The 17,994-nt window shown below is 61.4% G+C and overlaps 6 protein-coding genes across 6 annotated transcripts; 2 read left to right on the top strand and 4 right to left on the bottom strand.

The window, feature by feature from the left end:
- Positions 1-629: 629 nt before the first annotated feature.
- SPSK_02311 (uncharacterized protein) lies at positions 630-2,749 on the bottom strand (the record flags this gene model as incomplete). The annotated part of the gene is made up of 2 exons (XM_016729183.1): positions 630-2,618; positions 2,699-2,749. 2 exons carry the CDS (start codon positions 2,747-2,749, stop codon positions 630-632), a joined length of 2,040 nt encoding a protein of 679 aa, XP_016589305.1.
- A 1,762-nt stretch (positions 2,750-4,511) lies between these two features.
- Positions 4,512-5,503, top strand: SPSK_02649 (uncharacterized protein; the record flags this gene model as incomplete). The annotated part of the gene is made up of 2 exons (XM_016729517.1): positions 4,512-4,764; positions 4,833-5,503. 2 exons carry the CDS (start codon positions 4,512-4,514, stop codon positions 5,501-5,503), a joined length of 924 nt encoding a protein of 307 aa, XP_016589304.1.
- A 413-nt stretch (positions 5,504-5,916) lies between these two features.
- SPSK_02677 (20S proteasome subunit alpha 6) lies at positions 5,917-6,824 on the bottom strand (the record flags this gene model as incomplete). Its single annotated transcript, XM_016729545.1, has 2 exons — positions 5,917-6,700; positions 6,787-6,824. 2 exons carry the CDS (start codon positions 6,822-6,824, stop codon positions 5,917-5,919), a joined length of 822 nt encoding a protein of 273 aa, XP_016589303.1.
- A 917-nt stretch (positions 6,825-7,741) lies between these two features.
- On the top strand, positions 7,742-8,131 carry SPSK_02830 (uncharacterized protein; the record flags this gene model as incomplete). The annotated part of the gene is made up of 1 exon (XM_016729693.1): positions 7,742-8,131. One exon carries the CDS (start codon positions 7,742-7,744, stop codon positions 8,129-8,131), a length of 390 nt encoding a protein of 129 aa, XP_016589302.1.
- Positions 8,132-8,842: 711 nt separating this feature from the next.
- SPSK_02216 (para-aminobenzoate synthetase) lies at positions 8,843-11,668 on the bottom strand (the record flags this gene model as incomplete). The annotated part of the gene is made up of 1 exon (XM_016729090.1): positions 8,843-11,668. One exon carries the CDS (start codon positions 11,666-11,668, stop codon positions 8,843-8,845), a length of 2,826 nt encoding a protein of 941 aa, XP_016589301.1.
- Positions 11,669-12,449: 781 nt separating this feature from the next.
- SPSK_02145 (hypercellular protein) lies at positions 12,450-17,172 on the bottom strand (the record flags this gene model as incomplete). The annotated part of the gene is made up of 2 exons (XM_016729022.1): positions 12,450-16,923; positions 16,970-17,172. The coding sequence occupies 2 exons, from the start codon at positions 17,170-17,172 to the stop codon at positions 12,450-12,452; spliced, it is 4,677 nt and encodes a 1,558-aa protein (XP_016589300.1).
- Positions 17,173-17,994: the final 822 nt, after the last annotated feature.

Here is a 17,994-nt window from a genome sequence, read left to right as displayed (position 1 = left end):
CAGCGCTAACGTCCGTAGTATTCAGCACTGGGAAGGCGCATTAGGCGGTGATGACCAGGCGCCAACTGCCCCGAAAGGCGCCACTGTGTGACCAGCCTTGAGCCGTGGGGCAGACACCACACCTGCGGTTTTAGTGGCGAAGGCTGCGGTTAGGGCCTTTGGCGCTAAAGGGCCGCGAATACAGGGACCCGAGGGTCTTTGGGTTGCATCCTGGCCTCTTTTGGGCCCATATCTAAAGCTGTAAGATACTCAGTCTTTATTCCAGCTGTATGCCTGTTATTATGAGACTGTCTACCCTGCGGCGCTTAGACTACGCCTTCTCTCGTCTATGACCTTTGTTCCTGTATATGGCGAGGCCTTTGTACGTGGCCAATGGTCTATCAAGTCGTTTCGTACGTATCCTACAAATCTTCGAGTGACCCTGGTTCTAACTGTTATGCATGTCTGTATCGACAAAGAGTAGAGTCAGGTAGGAAAGTGCGCAAATGAGACAAAACCGAACGATGCACGGAATTTGTCATGTCCACCGCATTAGAACGTTCCCTTCCTTCTATTTGCAACCCCGGTCGTGTTCTTCCATCCTCCGTCCTGGCCAGTCTCCCCCCTTCCTTCTTTCCCCAGAGTCGACTTTATTTCCGCTTCTTCGTGGCACTGCCAGCCTTGGCATCCGTGCCGGACGTCTTTGCAGACGCCTCGGCTGCAGGGAGGGCCGCCGTCTCCGTCCCCGTCTTCTTGTCAGCGGCTGTCACCAGCTTGGGCTGCGGAGCCGTCGTCGTGGTCTCGGCCTCGGCCGCGTCCCCGTCGTCGCCGCCCTGGCCAAACTCGTTGACGCGCGTGTAGTCGACGCGGTAGGCCCAGCGCTGGTAGAGGTAGATGAAGAAGATGATGTCGTCGCGGAAGGTGGCCAGGCGGTGCAGGAAGGGCATCTTGATGGTGAAGGCAAAGAGGTCGTCAATGAAGGTGTTGACAAACTTGTACATCATGGCCTTGCCGGGCATGTGGGCGACGCTCTTCAGGCGGTAGTTGATGTAGAGCGACGGGACCATCATCAAGAAGCCGTAGGCGTAGACGGAGCCGACGAGCGTCGCAATCACGTAGCTGTACCACGACTTGTGGGTGTCGTAGACGAGCGAGTAGACGGCGTAGGCCAGCAGCAGCGGCACGGCCGCCACGTACATGTACTTGAAGGCGATCTCGTCGTACTCCTTGGTCTTCTCCTCGGTCTCCGTGAGCTTGTGCTTGTCCTCAAAGGCGATGCGGTACGGCAGCAGCGAGCCCGGCGGCGCGTCGCGCACGCGCACGTCGACGACCGTCGTAATCTTCCACAGCTCAATCACAATGCCAACGCCCTGCGAGCCCAGAATCATCCACGACGTGTTTTGCGAGTTGTCAATGAGGTACAGGAAGATGACCGTCTGCATAAACACGTTGGCCAGGATCGAGCGCACCGAGATGCCGACGTTGTCCTTCTTCTTGCGGTAGTGCGAGATGTCCGAGCCAAAGGCCAGCATCTCGAGGATCAGGTGCGCCACCGTCACGATGACCGTCACGGCCAGCAGGTACGGGTTCGTGTCCAGCACAATCTCCTTGACCATCTCAATCTCGGTGCCGTCGCCGCCGCCGGGCAGCTGGTTGCCCCACGCGGCCTGGCGCGCCGACTCGCGGCCGCTCATCTCGATGCTGGCCATGAGCTTGAACTGCCAGTCGTTGAGGTTGCCGAGGTCCAGGTGCATGGGCAGCGTGGTCACCGTGTCGTTCAGCAGCGTCATGTGCGTCTTGAGCTGCCAGAACGTGTTGACAAAGAGTACGGGGTAGTACCACGAGTTCTGCCCCGAGCCGTCGCGCGCGCCCGTGGCCTCGGGGTGCACAAACTGCTGGATCGCCGGCGCCGTGTTGGGGTAGTCGATGATGCCGCTGGACGGGACGAACGAGAGCGACGTGTTGGGGTGGTAGTAGCTGGCAACGATGGGGCCGGGCGCGGTGTCCTCCTCGACCTCCGCCTCGACCTCGCCGGCCTCGGCGCCCGCGCCGTCCTTGCCGGCCAGCAGGTTGCGCGTCTTGAACGCCTTCTTCTTGACAATGTACTGCGTCAGCGGGAACGCAAAGCAGTAGGCGGCCGCGCGGTCGTAGCTGGGGCTGTACGGGTCGAGCTCGGCGCCCGCGAGGCCGATGAAGAAGTGGCCCCAAAGCGTGCCGTTGTTCTGCACCTGCTTGGGCACTTGGATCGTCGTGTCGATGGAGCGCTTGTCCTTGAAGTCGCCGAGGCCAAACGCCTTTTCCGACAGCACAACGGGGTCCGAGTCGGCGGCGTTGAGCGGCCGCGCCTGGTGCGTTGGCGACACGGCAATGACAATGTCGAGCTTGCTGTCCTCGGGCCAGATGGCGGCCAGACGCTGCGGCGTCGGGTTGTACGTAGCGCCCTCGTCGAGACGGTCTGGGCGCGCGTGGTAGGCGGGGATGGCCCCCGTCGACACGGGCACCTTGACCACGTTGCCGCTGGCGTCCGTGGTGGTCGCGGTCGTGGTGGCAGCGTCTTGCTTGGGCAGGAACTGCTTCATGAGCAGCTGCATGCCAAAGTACATGGCGCCCATCTGCAGCATGCGTGACATCATGGAGGTCTGCTGGGGAGGGACAACAGGGGGGTTAGCATACGCCTCGAACAAACCACAGACCCCGAGACAAGCCGTTGACAACGTACACCTTGCGGCTCCTCCTGGCCGGCGGCGGCCGCTGCGTTTCCCTCCGGCATGGCGATGTGTCGAAACGTCGAAGCGTCGAAGAATCAAAAAGTCCGGCGACTTGGAGGTCAGGGGCAGAGCGTCGACTCTCGACGACTGGACACGCAAGACACACAAGACACACAAGCTACGTCGAAGGAACGGCCTGCTAGTGTTGCGCTCCGCAAAGGTCAGATGTAGCACGGTTGCACGTTGCTCGTTGCGAACGGAGAGTGGAAGCCAATCTGTGAGAACGGGGATTGGAATGGGCGAAGCAGCGTGCTTGGTGCAAATTGCCGTCTTGGGTGCTATCGCGCAATGGGAACGCTATGGATGGGGTCTGCTAGCGCGTCGTGCTTGCCGTCGAACCGTCTTTCCTGCGCAGCGTGGCCTCAATGACGATTTCCGTCTAGGCCTGTTGCGTGGGTGTGCTTGCCTAAATTGGAAGCTTCGGTGGCGAATCAACGCTGCGGCTGGGCGCACGGCGGGAAGCAACGACCCTCTCTGGGTGCACGACCAGCATTACGTAAAGATGCATATGCGCTGAAGCTCAGGCCCTTGCAGCGCACTTACAGGCCAAGAGTGGCAGCAACTGACAGCGACTGACAGCGACTATCACGACATACGGTTTCATGTTGTGTTTGTGTACAACATACCTACACCAGCAAGCAGGGTTTGTGCGACCCGATGCCAGGTCGCGTGCTCGTCTACACGGTACTGAGTAGCGTGCATAGTGAGCCGGAGACGCGCTGGTCAACACCACCTTGGCATCGAGCAAGGATCGATGGAGTGGGTATTTATGCCCTTGCATCTCATCTGCATCGCTGTTTCTGGACAATGGGTGTCGGATGCTGCTCGACGGAAGCCAGCCCTGTTTGGCGGATCACCGAGCATTAGCTGTCCCTTCCGTGCGTGCAGTGCGGACGCCGTTTGGGGCTGTCGAGGTCACGAGCGCATGTCTCCGCCTGCCAGCGCATATACGCACTTGCGCACCGTATACGTGCTCCTGGCTGTGTGGCTGCCCTAACCGACAGCTGAAGCGTTGGCCATGGGGAGATACGAGGCCATAAAGACAAAGTGAGAAGATAAACAGATACGAATTGGTGACTCAGTCAACGCGGCGTCACAACGAGCACTTTTCGCATTTTGGTCATAACAGCCATCCAGCATTCTTTACCGTAACGGCTACAACAAATGGCAAGATCATTGCCAGCAGTAAACACCTGATGTACAGTCCGTTGCTGGCTTTCTCCATCTCTGAAAGTGAAGATATCTCGAACAATTCTCAGAAATACCTTTATGGCACGTCAATGCCAGCGAATCGCCCGCCCCACCCGCTCTTGCTGTTTTCGGCGCAGAGTGCCCCAATTCGAGTCATTTGAGTCAGTCGCCGTTCCTGCCGTGGCGCCGTCATCGCCCTGTCTTGGACCTTCCCCCCAATGCACCTGAGGACCGTCTCGCGTGGCTCTGTGATTGGCTCCCGCTTACGATCGGCCTTTTGCTTGGTGAGCCAGTGCATCAACGAGCTTCTGTACCTTTGCCATTTATAACACCAGCCATCAGCTCCTTCCGTCTTGTGTTTGGCACTGTTTCTGCTCCTGCCTGGAATTGATATTTGCTCCTTTCGGCTCGTATTATTTTTCTTTGCGTTATTTTCTTTACATTATAGAGATTGTCACCCTTTATTCTCCTCTTCTCTCGCGCCCACGTTGACAGCATCGACAACAGCATTCCTATTCCACCCCCCTCTCCACCCCTCTTCGCTTCCCCCTATCCCTTACCACCAATTGACAGATGTCGCCCGCCATGGAGTCCGGAGGTGCCTCTCCCATGCCGTCGGCGTCCAGAACGTCGACGCCGACGGCAACGTCCACTGTGCACTCGAACCTGTCACAGGTCACTTCGGTGGACGACGTAGCCGACCCTTCGCTCCCCAAGAAGACCAAGATCTGCGTGTACTGTGGCTCGTCCCCAGGCAAGAACCCGGTGTACATGCAGGCGGCGCGGGACTTGGCTCGGGTCATGGCCGAGAACAACATTGGCCTAGGTAGGTCGTGACTTTCCCAAGACCGTCTCTTGCACTTGAAGCCGGCCCACTAACTTTCGGACGTTCAGTATACGGCGGCGGCACGGTCGGCCTGATGGGCGAGCTGGCCCGGTCCCTGGTCGCACTGGCCGGCCCCGACTCGGTTCACGGCATCATCCCTGAGGCTCTCGTCCGGTACGAGCGGGACCCCAACTACACATCCCGCACACGCGCCGCCGCCGCCCAGGCCAAGGCAGAAGGCGGCGACACACGGCAGCTCGTCGACAGCACCAACGGCGAGCCCAATAGCGAGGCCAATGGCGCGGCCGAGACCAAGGCCGCCGACGGCACCGACGGCACCGACGGCCTGGCCATTCCCGCCGAGGAGGTCTTTGGCAAGACGACCGTGGTCAAGGACATGCACACGCGCAAGCGCATCATGGCCCAGGAGGTGCTGCAGGCCGGTCCCGGCAGCGGCTTCATTGCGCTGAGCGGCGGCTACGGCACGTTTGAGGAGCTGCTGGAGACGTCGACGTGGAACCAGCTGGGCATCCACAACAAGGGCGTGTGCGTGCTGAACATCAACGGGTTCTACGACGGGCTCTTTGCGTGGATCCGCACGAGCGTCGACGAGGGCTTTATCTCGGAGGGCAACTCGGGCATCATCGCCGAGGCCAAGACGGCCGAGGACGCCATCCTGGCGCTGCGGGACTACAAAGTCGCGCCATCCGTGCTGAAGCTGTCGTGGGACAAGCAGTAGACGGCGGCCATGTGTGTCTCTCCTGTCTCTCTGGTGTCTCTTGCCGCCCTCACGAATTTATGCATGCTTGAATAGCGCTTCTTCCTATGTCGACTTTGAACGGCGTCTTTATTTGGTTTACACCGTGTGTTGGACGTTATTGTCTCCCTAGTTTCAACACATTAAATATAGGTAATATAGGTCATATAGGTCTTTTTGTGACACGGTTAGCTGTTGCGTAGCACGTGTATGGCACATTCATGGGAACGTTTGCGCGTCGTATGTTTGTAGTAGTACAAGTGGCTTGTGTGTCAAAGGAGAATCGTCCACACGCTGCTCCCTCTCGCTCGTTCTCACTCTGTCGATGCCGCATCGACGCCTCCGCTTTAGTGTATTCCACAAATCTCGCCGACCGGGCGAGCGACGGTATTGCCCTACTGGTCCACCTCCATCTCGCCTTCGGCCCCGCCGCTTGGTGCGGGCGCGTCGTCGCCTTCTGCCTTGTCGTCTGCCGCCGCGTCGAGCCACGCCTTGACGTCCTGGCCGTCGTACACCGTGAACGGCTCCACCTCGCGCGCGCCCGTGGCCGAGGCAGCGGCCGGCACAAAGCCGACAATACCCACGCTCGTGTTGTCGACCGTCAGCTCGCGGTCCTGCACCAGGCTCTCCTTGAGCGCGCGCAGGCCGTGCTGCACGAGCGCCTCGCGGCCGCTGTCGGCGAAGGCGGCAATGTTCTTCTCGAGGTACGTGCGGGCCATTTGAGAGCGCGCGCCAATCGCAAACGCCACCATCTCGTCGGTCATGCCGCTGGGCTGGAACTCAAAGAGGTGCGGCCCGCGGTCGTCGACGCCGGCCACCAGCAGGCCCACGCCATAGGGCCGGCGGCCGTAGTGCTGGGTGTTGAGCTGGGCCTTTTCGGCAATCATGTCGACGAGCGTCCGCACCGGCATGGAGGTCCCGTACGTCAGGCGGTGGCCGAGACACTGCTGCTTCATAAAGTTGGAGAGGACGCGGGCATCCGACGTCAGGCCGGCAATGGCGATGCCGGCGTGCTCGTCGACGGGGAACAGCTTCTTCTGGTACGACGACAGCTCCTCGGCATTGCGCTTGACGGCGACCAGGACGGCGTGCGTCTTGCTGACAATGCCCACCACGACGGAGCCCTGCTTGACGGCCTCGGCGGCATACTCGACTTGGAATATCCGGCCTTGTGGGGAGCTATACAGTGTCAGTGTCAGCAGGTGTCGGTGGACTATGGGGGGCGGTTGGGAGGTGCAAAGGTATTGCATCAGTCGTAGACGCACAATGTGACCGAGTCGTTGTCGTAGTTGTTTCTGAACATGGTGGCGGCGAGGGAGAGCAGAGATGAGAGGAGGGACGTGTGTCGGGGTCAAATAAGAACGGCCTCGAGTCAAGGCGGCGGTTAATGGGAGCGGTTCTATGACAATGCGAAGCTAGTCGAGCGTCGACGTGTCCGTAAATGCGAATTCACAAAGAGTGATGTCAAAAATGGCGGGGCGTGGAAGGCAGAATGTCGTCGCGATGGTTTGGTGTTGATGGGAATTCAGTCGATTGTAGTGCTACTGGCTGTAGGTGCGAAAGCAGGCAGCTTTGAGCTTTCGTATGTGCTTTGCTGTTGCTGGTTGGCTGGGGCTCCGATAGGTGGGTGCTGTGGTGCAGCCAAGTACGAATTACAAGCTCCTGGCTAAGAGTGGGCCGTGCGCACAGCCACTGTTGCGCCACACTTCGCTGTTGCCCATGAAAACAGGTAAGGTAGGTGCGACCAGGGCAATATCTTACCACGAATACGCCTGCCAAATAGACTAATCCGAAACAGGACGAAAGGCTGCCACAACCGCCAAGGCCCACTAATGCCCGCTGTGCGAGTGTTTCTGTGTCGGACCTGTTTCCCCATCGTCATCTTGCCGCCTGCCACCATCACCACTTTGAACCAATTGCCGCCCACGCCCCACGATCGCCCTACGCTTCCACTGCTCGAGCTCAGGCCGAAATACAACTCTGCGATTGTACTCTTGCGCTTGCATTGTTCCTCCGCCGCCCGGTCTCTCCCTACGGCGTCCCCCAGCCACGTCGATCTCCGGCTCTCCCGAACGGCATCACACTATTCAAGGTTGCCTTGCCCGACTTGTCGCTGTCTCTCGCACGCTTTCGCACGCTCTCGCACGCTCTCACACACTCTCACACACACTTGATATACTATCCCCTCTCTTTTGTCGAACGACTCGCCCGCCTTCCAACATGACAACCGCCGGCCTCAAAACGATTATTGCCCTCTCCTTTGTCCTCGCCGTCGGCTTCTTGCTGGTCATCCTGTCCTGTGCCCTCTTCAATGTCTACTACCCGCTGCTCGTCGTCGCGACGTACGTGATCGCGCCGCTGCCCAACTGGATCTGCAGCCGCTGTGCGAACCCAGACGACTTTGTCGAGAGCTCGGGCGCCGCGATCCTCGACATCGGCCGCTTCTTCACGGGCTTCTTTGTGGTGATGGGCATTGCGCTGCCCGTGGTGCTGGCGCACGCGGGCCTGATCAGCACGGGCGCAATGGCCATGTCGATTGTGGGCGGCCTGCTGATCTACGGCACCATTATCAGCTTCGGCATGTTCTTCCAGGAGGAGCAGGAGTTCTAAACGACGACGGGGTGACAACGAGGTGGCGACGAGGAATTCGTCAAGGACCAGCTGGAGGACATACGACGGATGCTTCACGTCCTCACAAGGCTCCTCTGAGCGGAACCACTCCGTAGTCTTCTACCGCGAACTCCGACAGCGGCCACTACCACCAAAGCGAGCGTGTTTCTCGGTGTATACTCGAAACATTCTTTTCGTTCATGTTTGCAGATGCATTCCCCTGTTTCTATTTGTGTCGTTTAGCTTCCATCTTTACTATTTGCATGTTCCGCTCTTGCTTTCCTTTTTCCTCTTGTCTGCTGGCGTGGGGGCTGTTTTGTGTAATATTACTGATGTTCCCATCTGGGCGTTCGGATCGGGTCATTCGCATTGTCACTTCATCTTTCCTAGGCCATATCTTCGTCTTATTTCACTTTCTTATGTCTGCGGGATTCTCTCTGTTGGCTATTGTTGTTAATGCACACACAAAAAGTAACCAATGAAACCAGCCATGAGTCTGTACCTCGTACTTCAAACTTGTTACTCTATTTCGCTCAAGGTATATTACATTGTATGTAGGGGTATCGTCTATGCCGTTGAGGTGGTATCCCTTCTATGCCCAAAAATAAAATTGAAACAAAACGCCTTGCCTGGCATTGAAGCGCCGTGTGAGAATCACACGTTGAGTGTGTTCCCCCACTTGAAATTGTACTGTGCTTACGTCGCGTAGCCTTACTCGAAAATGCTCAGCGGCCGTGACAGCTTGACAAACATTTCGTCCCGCTCGCCCTCGGGCGTGCTCAGGATCGTCACCGCACCGCCCGCACCAATGTGCCACACATCCTGCCGCGTCGTTTCCGCCCCGGATCCATTGTCGCCGTCGCTGCTGTTGTCGACAAACGTCGTCTCGTCGTCCCACCGGAACAGACTGCGGATCGTCACGCTCCAGTCGCCGCGGCCAGAGACACAGAGGTAGCCGACAACGCCCGAGTACAGGCTGCGCTCGCCAGGGGCCGCGCCGGCTGCGCCGCTCCGCGGCGACGGCGGCCGCTCTTCCAGCGCCCGCAGCAGAGCGCAGCTCCGCTTCTTGGGCGCGCCCGTCATGCTGCCCGGCGGCAGGCTCGCGGCGAGGACGTCCAGGCCCGTGTAGCCCCGTTGGGCTGCGAGCGCGCCCTCCACGACCGTCACCATCTGGAAGACGTGGCCGTACGGCTCGACCTGCAGCAGCCGCGGCACTGTGACGTGGCCCGGCCCGCAGACGCCGTGCAGGTCGTGGCGCACGAGGTCGACAATCATGAGGTTCTCGGCCTCTTCCTTGGGAACGTGCAGCAGCGCCTCCGCCTGCGCGAGCGTGGCCACCGCGGCAGAACGGCGCACGGTGCCCTTCATGGGACGCATCGAGCAGAGCGTGCTGGTGCCGGCACAGGAGCCGTCGGTCTTGCCGTCGTCGTCCATCCGGGGCGAGAAGCAGAGAAAGCGTTCCGGCGAGCTGCTCACGAGCGTGGCGCCGCCGAGGCGGAGGAAGGACGCAAAGGGCGCCGGGTTCTTCTTGCGCAGCAAGCGGTAGTAGTTCCAGGCCGAGGACGACGAACACGAAGAAGCGGCAGGCGATGCCGTGGCAATGCGCGTCTCGTCGGTCAGACACAACTCGTAGGCGTCGCCGGCGGCAATGTGTTCCTGGCAGGCGCGGACCTTGTCTTCGTAGGCCTGGACGTCGGGCAGTTGGGTGTGAACTACGCGAGGGAGCATGGGCGACGCTGGAATGGACGTTGGTATGGCAAACGTTCGAGCGGACGACTGCCATTGCTTTAACGTCTGCAGTTGTGCAGCCACGCCCTCGACCCAAGAGGATTGCGCCTTCCCATTTTGGCCGTTTGCGTTGCTCCTGCCGTCGGTGCATTTTGCACCATTTGCACCACGGACGCCACTGACTCCATTCGTCCCGTTGGCATGAGTCGCACCTGCCTCGAGATGCTGCACGTGAACAACACCGAGCACGTGGTCCACAACAATGCTCTTCGTCACCCAAGCAAAACAAACGTCGGGTCGGTTGTGGCCACGGCCACCACCCTCGTCGCCCGCACCCGGCAGCGGGACACCAATGTCACCCAGGCCCTGCTCGTACGAAACGTACCCCATGAAACCGCCGAGGAAGGGGCTGGCCCTGCTGTGGGTGGCGGCAGCCACGTCCTCCTGGGGAAGACGACGACTCTCGTGCACCTCGGCCAGAAGCTGCCAGATGGTCTGTGTCTCCTGCAGCGGGATGTTGACGGTGTCGGTCGACGTGTGTGGCAGCCGAATGGACGCAAAACGGTCGCCCGTGCGGTACTCGATCCGCAGCGCGGCGCCTACATCGAGGGCGATGATGCTGAAACGACCGCGGATGGCCTCGTCGTTGGCCGTGTCATCGTCGCCCACTGTGTCTTCGGTTTGCGTGTGGTTCGTCCCCGACGCCGCGCTGGCCGAGTCCAAGATCATCTGTTCTGGCTCGCTGCCGTCCACCCGGCCAACCTGCAGTGCCTCCACAATGTCCGGCACCTCCACATGGCTCGGCAGCGGGATTGTTTGCGAGACGAAACGGCTGGGCGTCTGGTGGCGCAGGGCATCCAGCATGGTCATTCCACGTCCATTCGTCCCGTTTGCGCCACGGCCGTTCGTTGCGTGTCTGGTCGCTTCCCCCAGCACTGATGGCTGCAGAGACAAAAGACTCGGCCGCGTTGCCTGATGTGCAGCCAGGCCACCGCCACGCGAGGCGAGTGCCGTTGACGGCTCCGCCCGGACACGGCCGTGCTCGACGTTCCACGTCAGCGCTGCCCGGAACCAGTTGACCAGCACGGTGTGGCTCGCCGCATCGGTACACACGGACTCGGGGTGGTACTGCAGACCCCAGAACGGCAGCGACCGATGACGCACGCCCATCAGCAGCCGCTCGCTGGACGTGCCGCCCAGCGATGTATCCTCCCTTTCGTCCACCCAGGCCAGCGGCACCAGGTCGCCCTTGGGCGTGGACAGCATCCACCGCGCCGTCGGCCAGTCCACGTCGGCAATGTCGTCTTGTCCCACGTCGGCGCCGAGACTGTGGTACAGCGTGGCGCGAAACGGGGCTGCCACGCCCGAAAAGATGTCGGCCGCCCGCTCGTTGACCTCGACAGGCCGCACCATGCCGTGCAGACCGCCCGAGCGTAGCCGCCGGATCCGGCCACCGTGGGCCAGCACCAGGCTTTGGAAGCCCAGGCAGATGCCGAGCGCGGGTGTGCTGTGCGTCGCTGTCGAGTTCGCATCATGGGTATGGGCCGCCCACACGTGTTTCATGAGGCCAATGTCGGCCGGGCAGTTGGGCGACCCGGGTCCCGGCCCGCAGACGATGGCATCATAGCAGGCAAGCTCGGCGCAAAAGGCGTCCCGGTCCAGCGGTGCGTCAATGGGCAGGACATGGACGTCGGCGCCGAGCAGCGTGGCGAGGAGGGCCGTGATGTTGTTGGAGAACGAGTCGTAGGCGTCGAGGAACAGGATCCTCGGGCGAGACGGCGATGAGCCGCCCACAATGGATGTGGCCATGGGTGTGGTTGGCAGGGCAGCGTGGAACCGCGAAGCGGCAACGACAATAAAGAAACGAGTCAGCACAGATCGTTTATTCCCGTGTAAGGTGGTGATGATGCGTGTTACTGCGCACAAAACACAACAAAACAGGCCATTGTGCTGATTGTGCTGATTGTGTTTTTTTGTGCCTTTTTGTGCTTTTTATGACAAAGTCCAGGGCCAATTGAATGTGCCTGGAATGCCAGCTCAGGACAGATGTAGCATAAAGACTCGGCGACGCCCTTTTTTTCAGTCTTTTTCTATATCGATTTTGCCCGCCACAAAATTTTCTCCTTTGGCCGTAACCGTTAGGTGTTAGTGGACGTTAATGGACATACCGCTCCTACCACAACAGCGGACTTTTAGGCCATGGTCGAGACCGTTGCGGAACCAGCCCGCTGGGATCGGCTACCTTCGGGCGCTAAGCCTCGGCTTCCGTGCTCCTACCTTCCCTATTGAGCCGCCACCGGACATGTATCGTACTTCCACATTAATTCGACTTACAATGGATCATCATAGAACACGACGGGCTCGGAGCACGGGCTATACGAGTGTCGACCTCGTCGTTATTTTAATATTGCCTACTTGCTATGACGAATGACATGACACAGAGGTGTACAGTTAATCATTGCATATCTGTACATCTACTATACCGTAGCATCAAGTATCGTTTCTCGATCGCGATTATGTACAAACCGTTTCAACGTCACGTCGCTTTGGGTACGTTGTAGCTCATCACCCGCGACTCGCCGTCCAGCCGTCACGCCTCCTTGCCCCGTGGCGGGTCCACAACGACAAAGTGGCACGGCGTCCGCGAGTGCCAGATCCGCCGCTCCCGTGGGCCCAGCATCGTGTCCCGCAACAGCGTCTCCGTGTTGGACCGTGGCCGTCTCTCCTTTTGCTTTTCGCTGGTTGCCCCATCCCCACTGGCTTCTCCACTGCGCTCTCGTCCCTCTGGCTTGGGCACCCACAGCCGCGTCTCCTCCACCGACGCCGTCACCTCAAACTCGCCCCGGCACAGTGCCGTCACGCCCAGCCGCACCTCGGTCGTCGCCCGCGGGCCCAGCAGCGGCAGCGTCTGCTGCAGCGCGCCGTTCCACGCAAACTTGCGTGTAAAGTCGAGCGCCACGTTGAGCGGCCGGTGGCAGAGCGCGGGCATCAGCCGCAGCGTCGGGTACAGCGGCTGGGCCGTGCGGTTGGTGACGCGCACGCGCAGCTGCACAAACTCGTCGACGTGCACCACGCGGGTCGTCTTTGTTTTTGTCTTGGTCTTTGTTTTCGTCTTGGCTTCAACGGCCACGTCAATGCCCACCTCGTCGACCTTGACGGCCTCAATCATGCGCGCCGTCAGGCGCATGCTGCGCAGCTCGACGTTGCCGCGGCGCTGGGCCGCAGCGCGCGCACCACCACCGTCGCTACCGGCCGACGGCGACGTGGCCGTTGTCCAGGTCCCGTGCAGTGCGTCTAGAATCTTCTCGCGGTACCAAAACGCCTCGCGGCTCGCCCGCTCCATGTCGGGCGAGATCTTGCCCGTGCTGACCACAAACTGCCGCTGGCGCGCCGGGTTGAGGGCCGGGATCGACGCGTGCGGGTCTTCGAGGTAGATGCGTTTGAGGGGCACGATGACGCGGCTCGTGTTGCCCGGCAAAATGTGCTCCGTCACCACCATGCCGTCTTCGGCGCCCAGCTCGACCCGCATCTGGCTCGGCCACGCGTTGCGCAGGTCGAGCAGCAGCAGGCAGTACTTGTCTCTGGTGGTGGAATCCGTCATCGACGCGGACGCGCCCGCGCCCGGCAGTGCCGCGCGGTAGCGGTCCCACATCGGCTGCGGGATGGTGCCGTGCAGGGGCAGCACGTCCATGCGCGCAATCTCGATGCTCGCATTGACCGTCACGGTGAGGTGCAGCGACACCTGCCGCGTGTAAAACTTGGCGGCCACCTCAACCTCGTCTGCCGCCGCGCCGGCCCCGGACGACGCAGCCGTCCCCAGATGGGCGTAGTCAACCTGGATCGTCCCGCTCGTCAGGCCCGGCTTGCCCAGAATCTCAAAGTCAAACGTAGCCGTCGCGCCGGGGCCAATGTAGCGCGTCGCGGCTTTGGATGTGGCCGTCGTAGACTTGAGCCGCAGCGCCTGCTTCTTGGCCAGAATCAACTCGTACTCGTAGAGCTCGGCGGGCGACGCGTCGCGGTTGCTGAGTGCCGCCTGGATGGACGCCTGTGTCGAGTCCTGGAAGGAGAACAGCAGGAAATCGACGGGCGTCGTGGCGGACAGGTTCTTGAGCGTCACCGAAAACACCTGCCGCTCGCCCTCCAGCACCATCACCGACGACTGCGGCAGCGTAGTCGACATGACGACCACCATGGGTTGTGCAGGGATGACATTGAGCGACAGGCGCTCGGCCTTGAGCGGCGGGCCCGTGGCCAGCTGCAGGCCCGTACTTGTGGGTGACGGGGGCGCGGCTGCTCCTTGGGGCGGTTCCGGCCGCTGGCCCTCAAACAGAGCCATACCAATGTGCTTGATCTTGTCGGGCCGGTCGGGCGCCCATGGTTGTGTGAAGACTGGGAACCGCCGCTCGCGGCAGCCGCGGACGCGAACAACGGCGCCCGTAACGTGCAGCGACCCGGCCGCCTGCGGCATGCCAGACACCTTGACAATCTGCGTGCGGTACGGACCCAGAAACGCGCTGTCCGCGTACGCCTCAAAGTCGACGCCGTCCGTCTCGATGCGGATGCTTTCAATCTCCACCTCAATGTCGTACGGGTTTTGGAGCGTCAGCTTGAACGTGGCCGGCTCCTGTGCAACCAGGATCTGCTCGACAATGGCCTTTTCCGACGGCTTGAGGAACGAGTTGTGGATAAAAGGGTCGACGTCCTGGGACGTTCGTGCGGCCGCCGCCTTGCCGGGCAGCTCGCTCCGCGTGTGCGCAATCGGCTGGCAGGCCGCCGGCACCGGCTCAAGCTTGACGCCACGCACCAAGAATTCGTCCCAGTACTCGGCGGCCAGGTGGTCGCCCAGCGCCAGTCGTCGGGACAGGTTGGATGTCTTGGCAATGTTGGTCACCAGCCGGACCTGCTCGTCCTTGGTGATGGTCGGTGCGGCGTCGTCGCGGCGCTGGCCCGGCGCAATGCCGCTGCCGGCCGTCCGCAGCAGGTCACTCGAGAACTTGAGCACGCCGGCAAAGTCGGGCAGCGCTTCCGAGAAGTTGATGCAGGCCCGCAACAGGTTGAGCTTGTTGCCGGGCATGCCAAACAGGCGGGCCGTGGCCTGCTCGCGGATGCGTGCCACGACGGCCGCGTCCGAGTCGTCGGGGGTGCTGCTGCCCGCGCCACTGCCCGCGCCGCTGCCCTCGGCTCCTGGTGTGCCTGCAGGGGCGGCGGAAGGCTCAAACTCCACGACACCATACGTCTTCAGCAGCATGCCGAGGAAGGCCTCGACACCCGACTCAATGTCGCCTTCGGCCAAGTCCAGGGCCGCCGCCCCGTTGGCGTGGCCCGACGGCGGCGGCAGGCCGCCGTTCTGCGTCACCAGGCCGGCGGCCGGGTGGATGCCGACCTCGGCGGCGCCGCGTGTCCGTGCCTCGACAAGGCCACCAATCAGCACGGACAGGAGCTCGCGCACCACCATGGCCTTCTTACGCCGGTAGCCCAGGCGGCCCAGGACGGCGGCGATGCCGCTCAGAATCACAATGCGGTCGATGGTCGTGAGCAGTTCGGTGACGGACGAGGGAAAGGCGCGGAAGAGGGTTGTCGTGATGAGAGCGCGGCTGGGCGTCACCGACAAGTGCGGCACAAGGGGCGCGGGGCTGCCGTCGTACTTGCCCTCGACGGCCATCTCCAGGAACCGGCGGTCGAGCGCGCCATCCGCCACGTGCAGCGCCGTCAGAATGTTGCAGAAGCGGATGGTGGCCTCGGCCAGCGGCAGTGGAGGCAACTGCTCGCCCGAGATGCGCGTGTACAGGCCCAGGATGCGGTCCAGCAGGTCGGGCAGGATCTGCTGGAGGTTGCGCAGCCACTTGGGCTGGTTGGGCCGGGCCTTTTCGGCGGCGGCTTCGAGCGCCTGCGCGGCGGCCTGCGCGGCCGAGCCCTTTTCGGGCGGCGGGAGACACACGCTGGGCACCTGAAACTCAATGTCGGCCCAAGACAGCAGCAGCAGGCACACGACAATCAGCTCGAGCGCCTTGCCGTGCCACAGGTGGTCGTTGATGGAGCGCGACACGGTGGCGCCCTCAATCAGCTCTTTCAGGGCGTCCGTCCAGCGGCCCGCCTGCAGGTACAGCGAGGCCACCACAATGGTCACGCGGCTCTTGCCCTTGTTCCGCCAGCGCTCGTTGAGGCCGCCGGGGCCGAACCCTTGCACGGAGATGCGGTCCTGGCTCTGGCTGCGGTAGCCGTCGCCCAGGTCGTGGGGCGACGTGGCGCGGTCGGGGCTCGACAATGCACTCGCGTTATCGCCGCTGCCGCTGCCTGCAATGTCGTCAAAGGTGGTGGCCGGCCCCGAGAGGCCACTGGCACTGCGGACGGGCGTCGAGGGCCGCCCCGGGGTCGACCCAGCACTGCCCGAGCCAAACGGCGAACCGCCCTTGAACGGCACGGGCATGGACATGCGCGCCTGGCTGCGGTCGGCGGCGGACACGCCACTGCCGACGGAGCTGGACCGATGTAGGGGCAGCGCAAACTGCGAGTTGCGCCGCGAGGCCATGGCGCTGCTGCCGTCGTCGCCGCCGCTGTTGCCGTTGGGGGGCCGGAAGACGGAGCCCATGGCCTGGCCGGGCGACTCGATGTAGGACATGGCGTCAAAGGAGCGCGCCAGCGTGTTCATCTCGGCCAGCAGCAGCGACGACACGTCGGCCATGACGGCCTTCATGGTTGTGCGCTTGGATTTCGAGAGCGGCGGCACCGTGGCCATGCCCTCGTCGGGCATGGGAATGGGCGCATCGGGCGACGGCTCGTAGTCGAAGATGAGCACGCGGTGCACGAGGACTTTGGTATAGGTGTCGCGCAGCTCCTCGAGCTCTTGGTACAGCGTGCGGATGTTGCGTTCCTCGATCGAGCGCCCCGCGGCCGACTGCCGCTTGCTGCCAAAAACAACGTTCTTGATGGCGGCGCCGTCGGCGAGGGCGAGGATGACGAGGGGCTCGCGATAAAGGTCAAAGGGGCACAGGGCCAGGTGGGAGGGCTGGGGAACGTGCGTGGTCAGGTCGTAAAAGATGTAGCCGTCGGGGAACGCGAGAGGGCTGAACATGTCTAGTAGTCGTGACGTTAGTACAACGGGGTGCAGACACGCCGGGAGCAGCAGAGACACGGGGTGACAAACTCCGGTTGGGCCGGCGGTCGGCACTGACGTCGCGCAGCTGGACGGCATATTCGCTCTTGAGCCGGTCGAGAAAGGAGGCAAAACGGTCGCGATGCACAGGGCCGACGGGCAGCACGAGGACTTTGACCTGGGCCGGCGACACGGGGAGAAAGGGGTCGGACCGCGCCATCGTGGCTGCCGGTGGCCGTAGCCGGGAGACGGGCGGTGCGTGCAGCTGGCGTGTATGCAAGCTGGAGGAGAACAGCAGTAGGGAGAAAAGGCTGGCTTATGCCGCAGGAGGCATCGCGAGTCGAGGCGCGCAAAAGGGGAGGAGGGCACGAGGACAGGGCTGCCGCGGCGCGACGACACGCGGAGGGGGCTTGCACGTGCGTGTGAAGCTTGTTCCTAGGTCGAATAATGCCCGTCGTCTAAGTGAGTTGCTTGAACGTGCTCTGTTCGGGGGCGTGGGCCGTGTCGTCGAGGTAAATGTTGTGGTGGTGACGAAAGAGGGACGTTGTGCGAATGGGGTCGAAGCAGCTGCCAACACACCGCAAGGCAACGTGGAAGGTGTGGACTTGCCTTTTCAGGGAGGATGTGGTCCGAGCATCCAAGTGGGGACGGGAAGGTGCTGAACTAAGGAAGGTGCAAGGGCATTGTTAGCGCCACATCGCTGAAAGCGGCAGCGACCAGAAGGCTCGAGTTTACCCCTGAAACCGGATTTTAGTGGAAGGAACAATCGGCAGCCTTGTCTCGACACTGACGTACACGGAAAGACGTTGCCCAAACACGAGGAAAGAGCGGGTGAGGTATCTACAATGTGAGAGTACATTTTCTATTTATTTTCTTTTATTTTTATTTTTATTTTATTTTTTTTTGAATTTCCGTTCCTTGGCTCATCTCTTCTGCTGGTATCGAAAAGCCCAATACCAAATAAAAGCGTCCACGAAATATTTTCAACAAGCATTTATTATCATGCAGTCATATGGAGTGCTGCTATCTATAAGAACCAGAG

Source organism: Sporothrix schenckii, assembly GCF_000961545.1.
Source record: "Sporothrix schenckii 1099-18 chromosome Unknown Cont43, whole genome shotgun sequence".
Taxonomy (NCBI): Eukaryota; Fungi; Ascomycota; class Sordariomycetes; order Ophiostomatales; family Ophiostomataceae; genus Sporothrix; species Sporothrix schenckii.
Note: the sequence above shows the minus strand (reverse complement) of the source record. Positions and strands in the feature narration are given on the sequence as shown.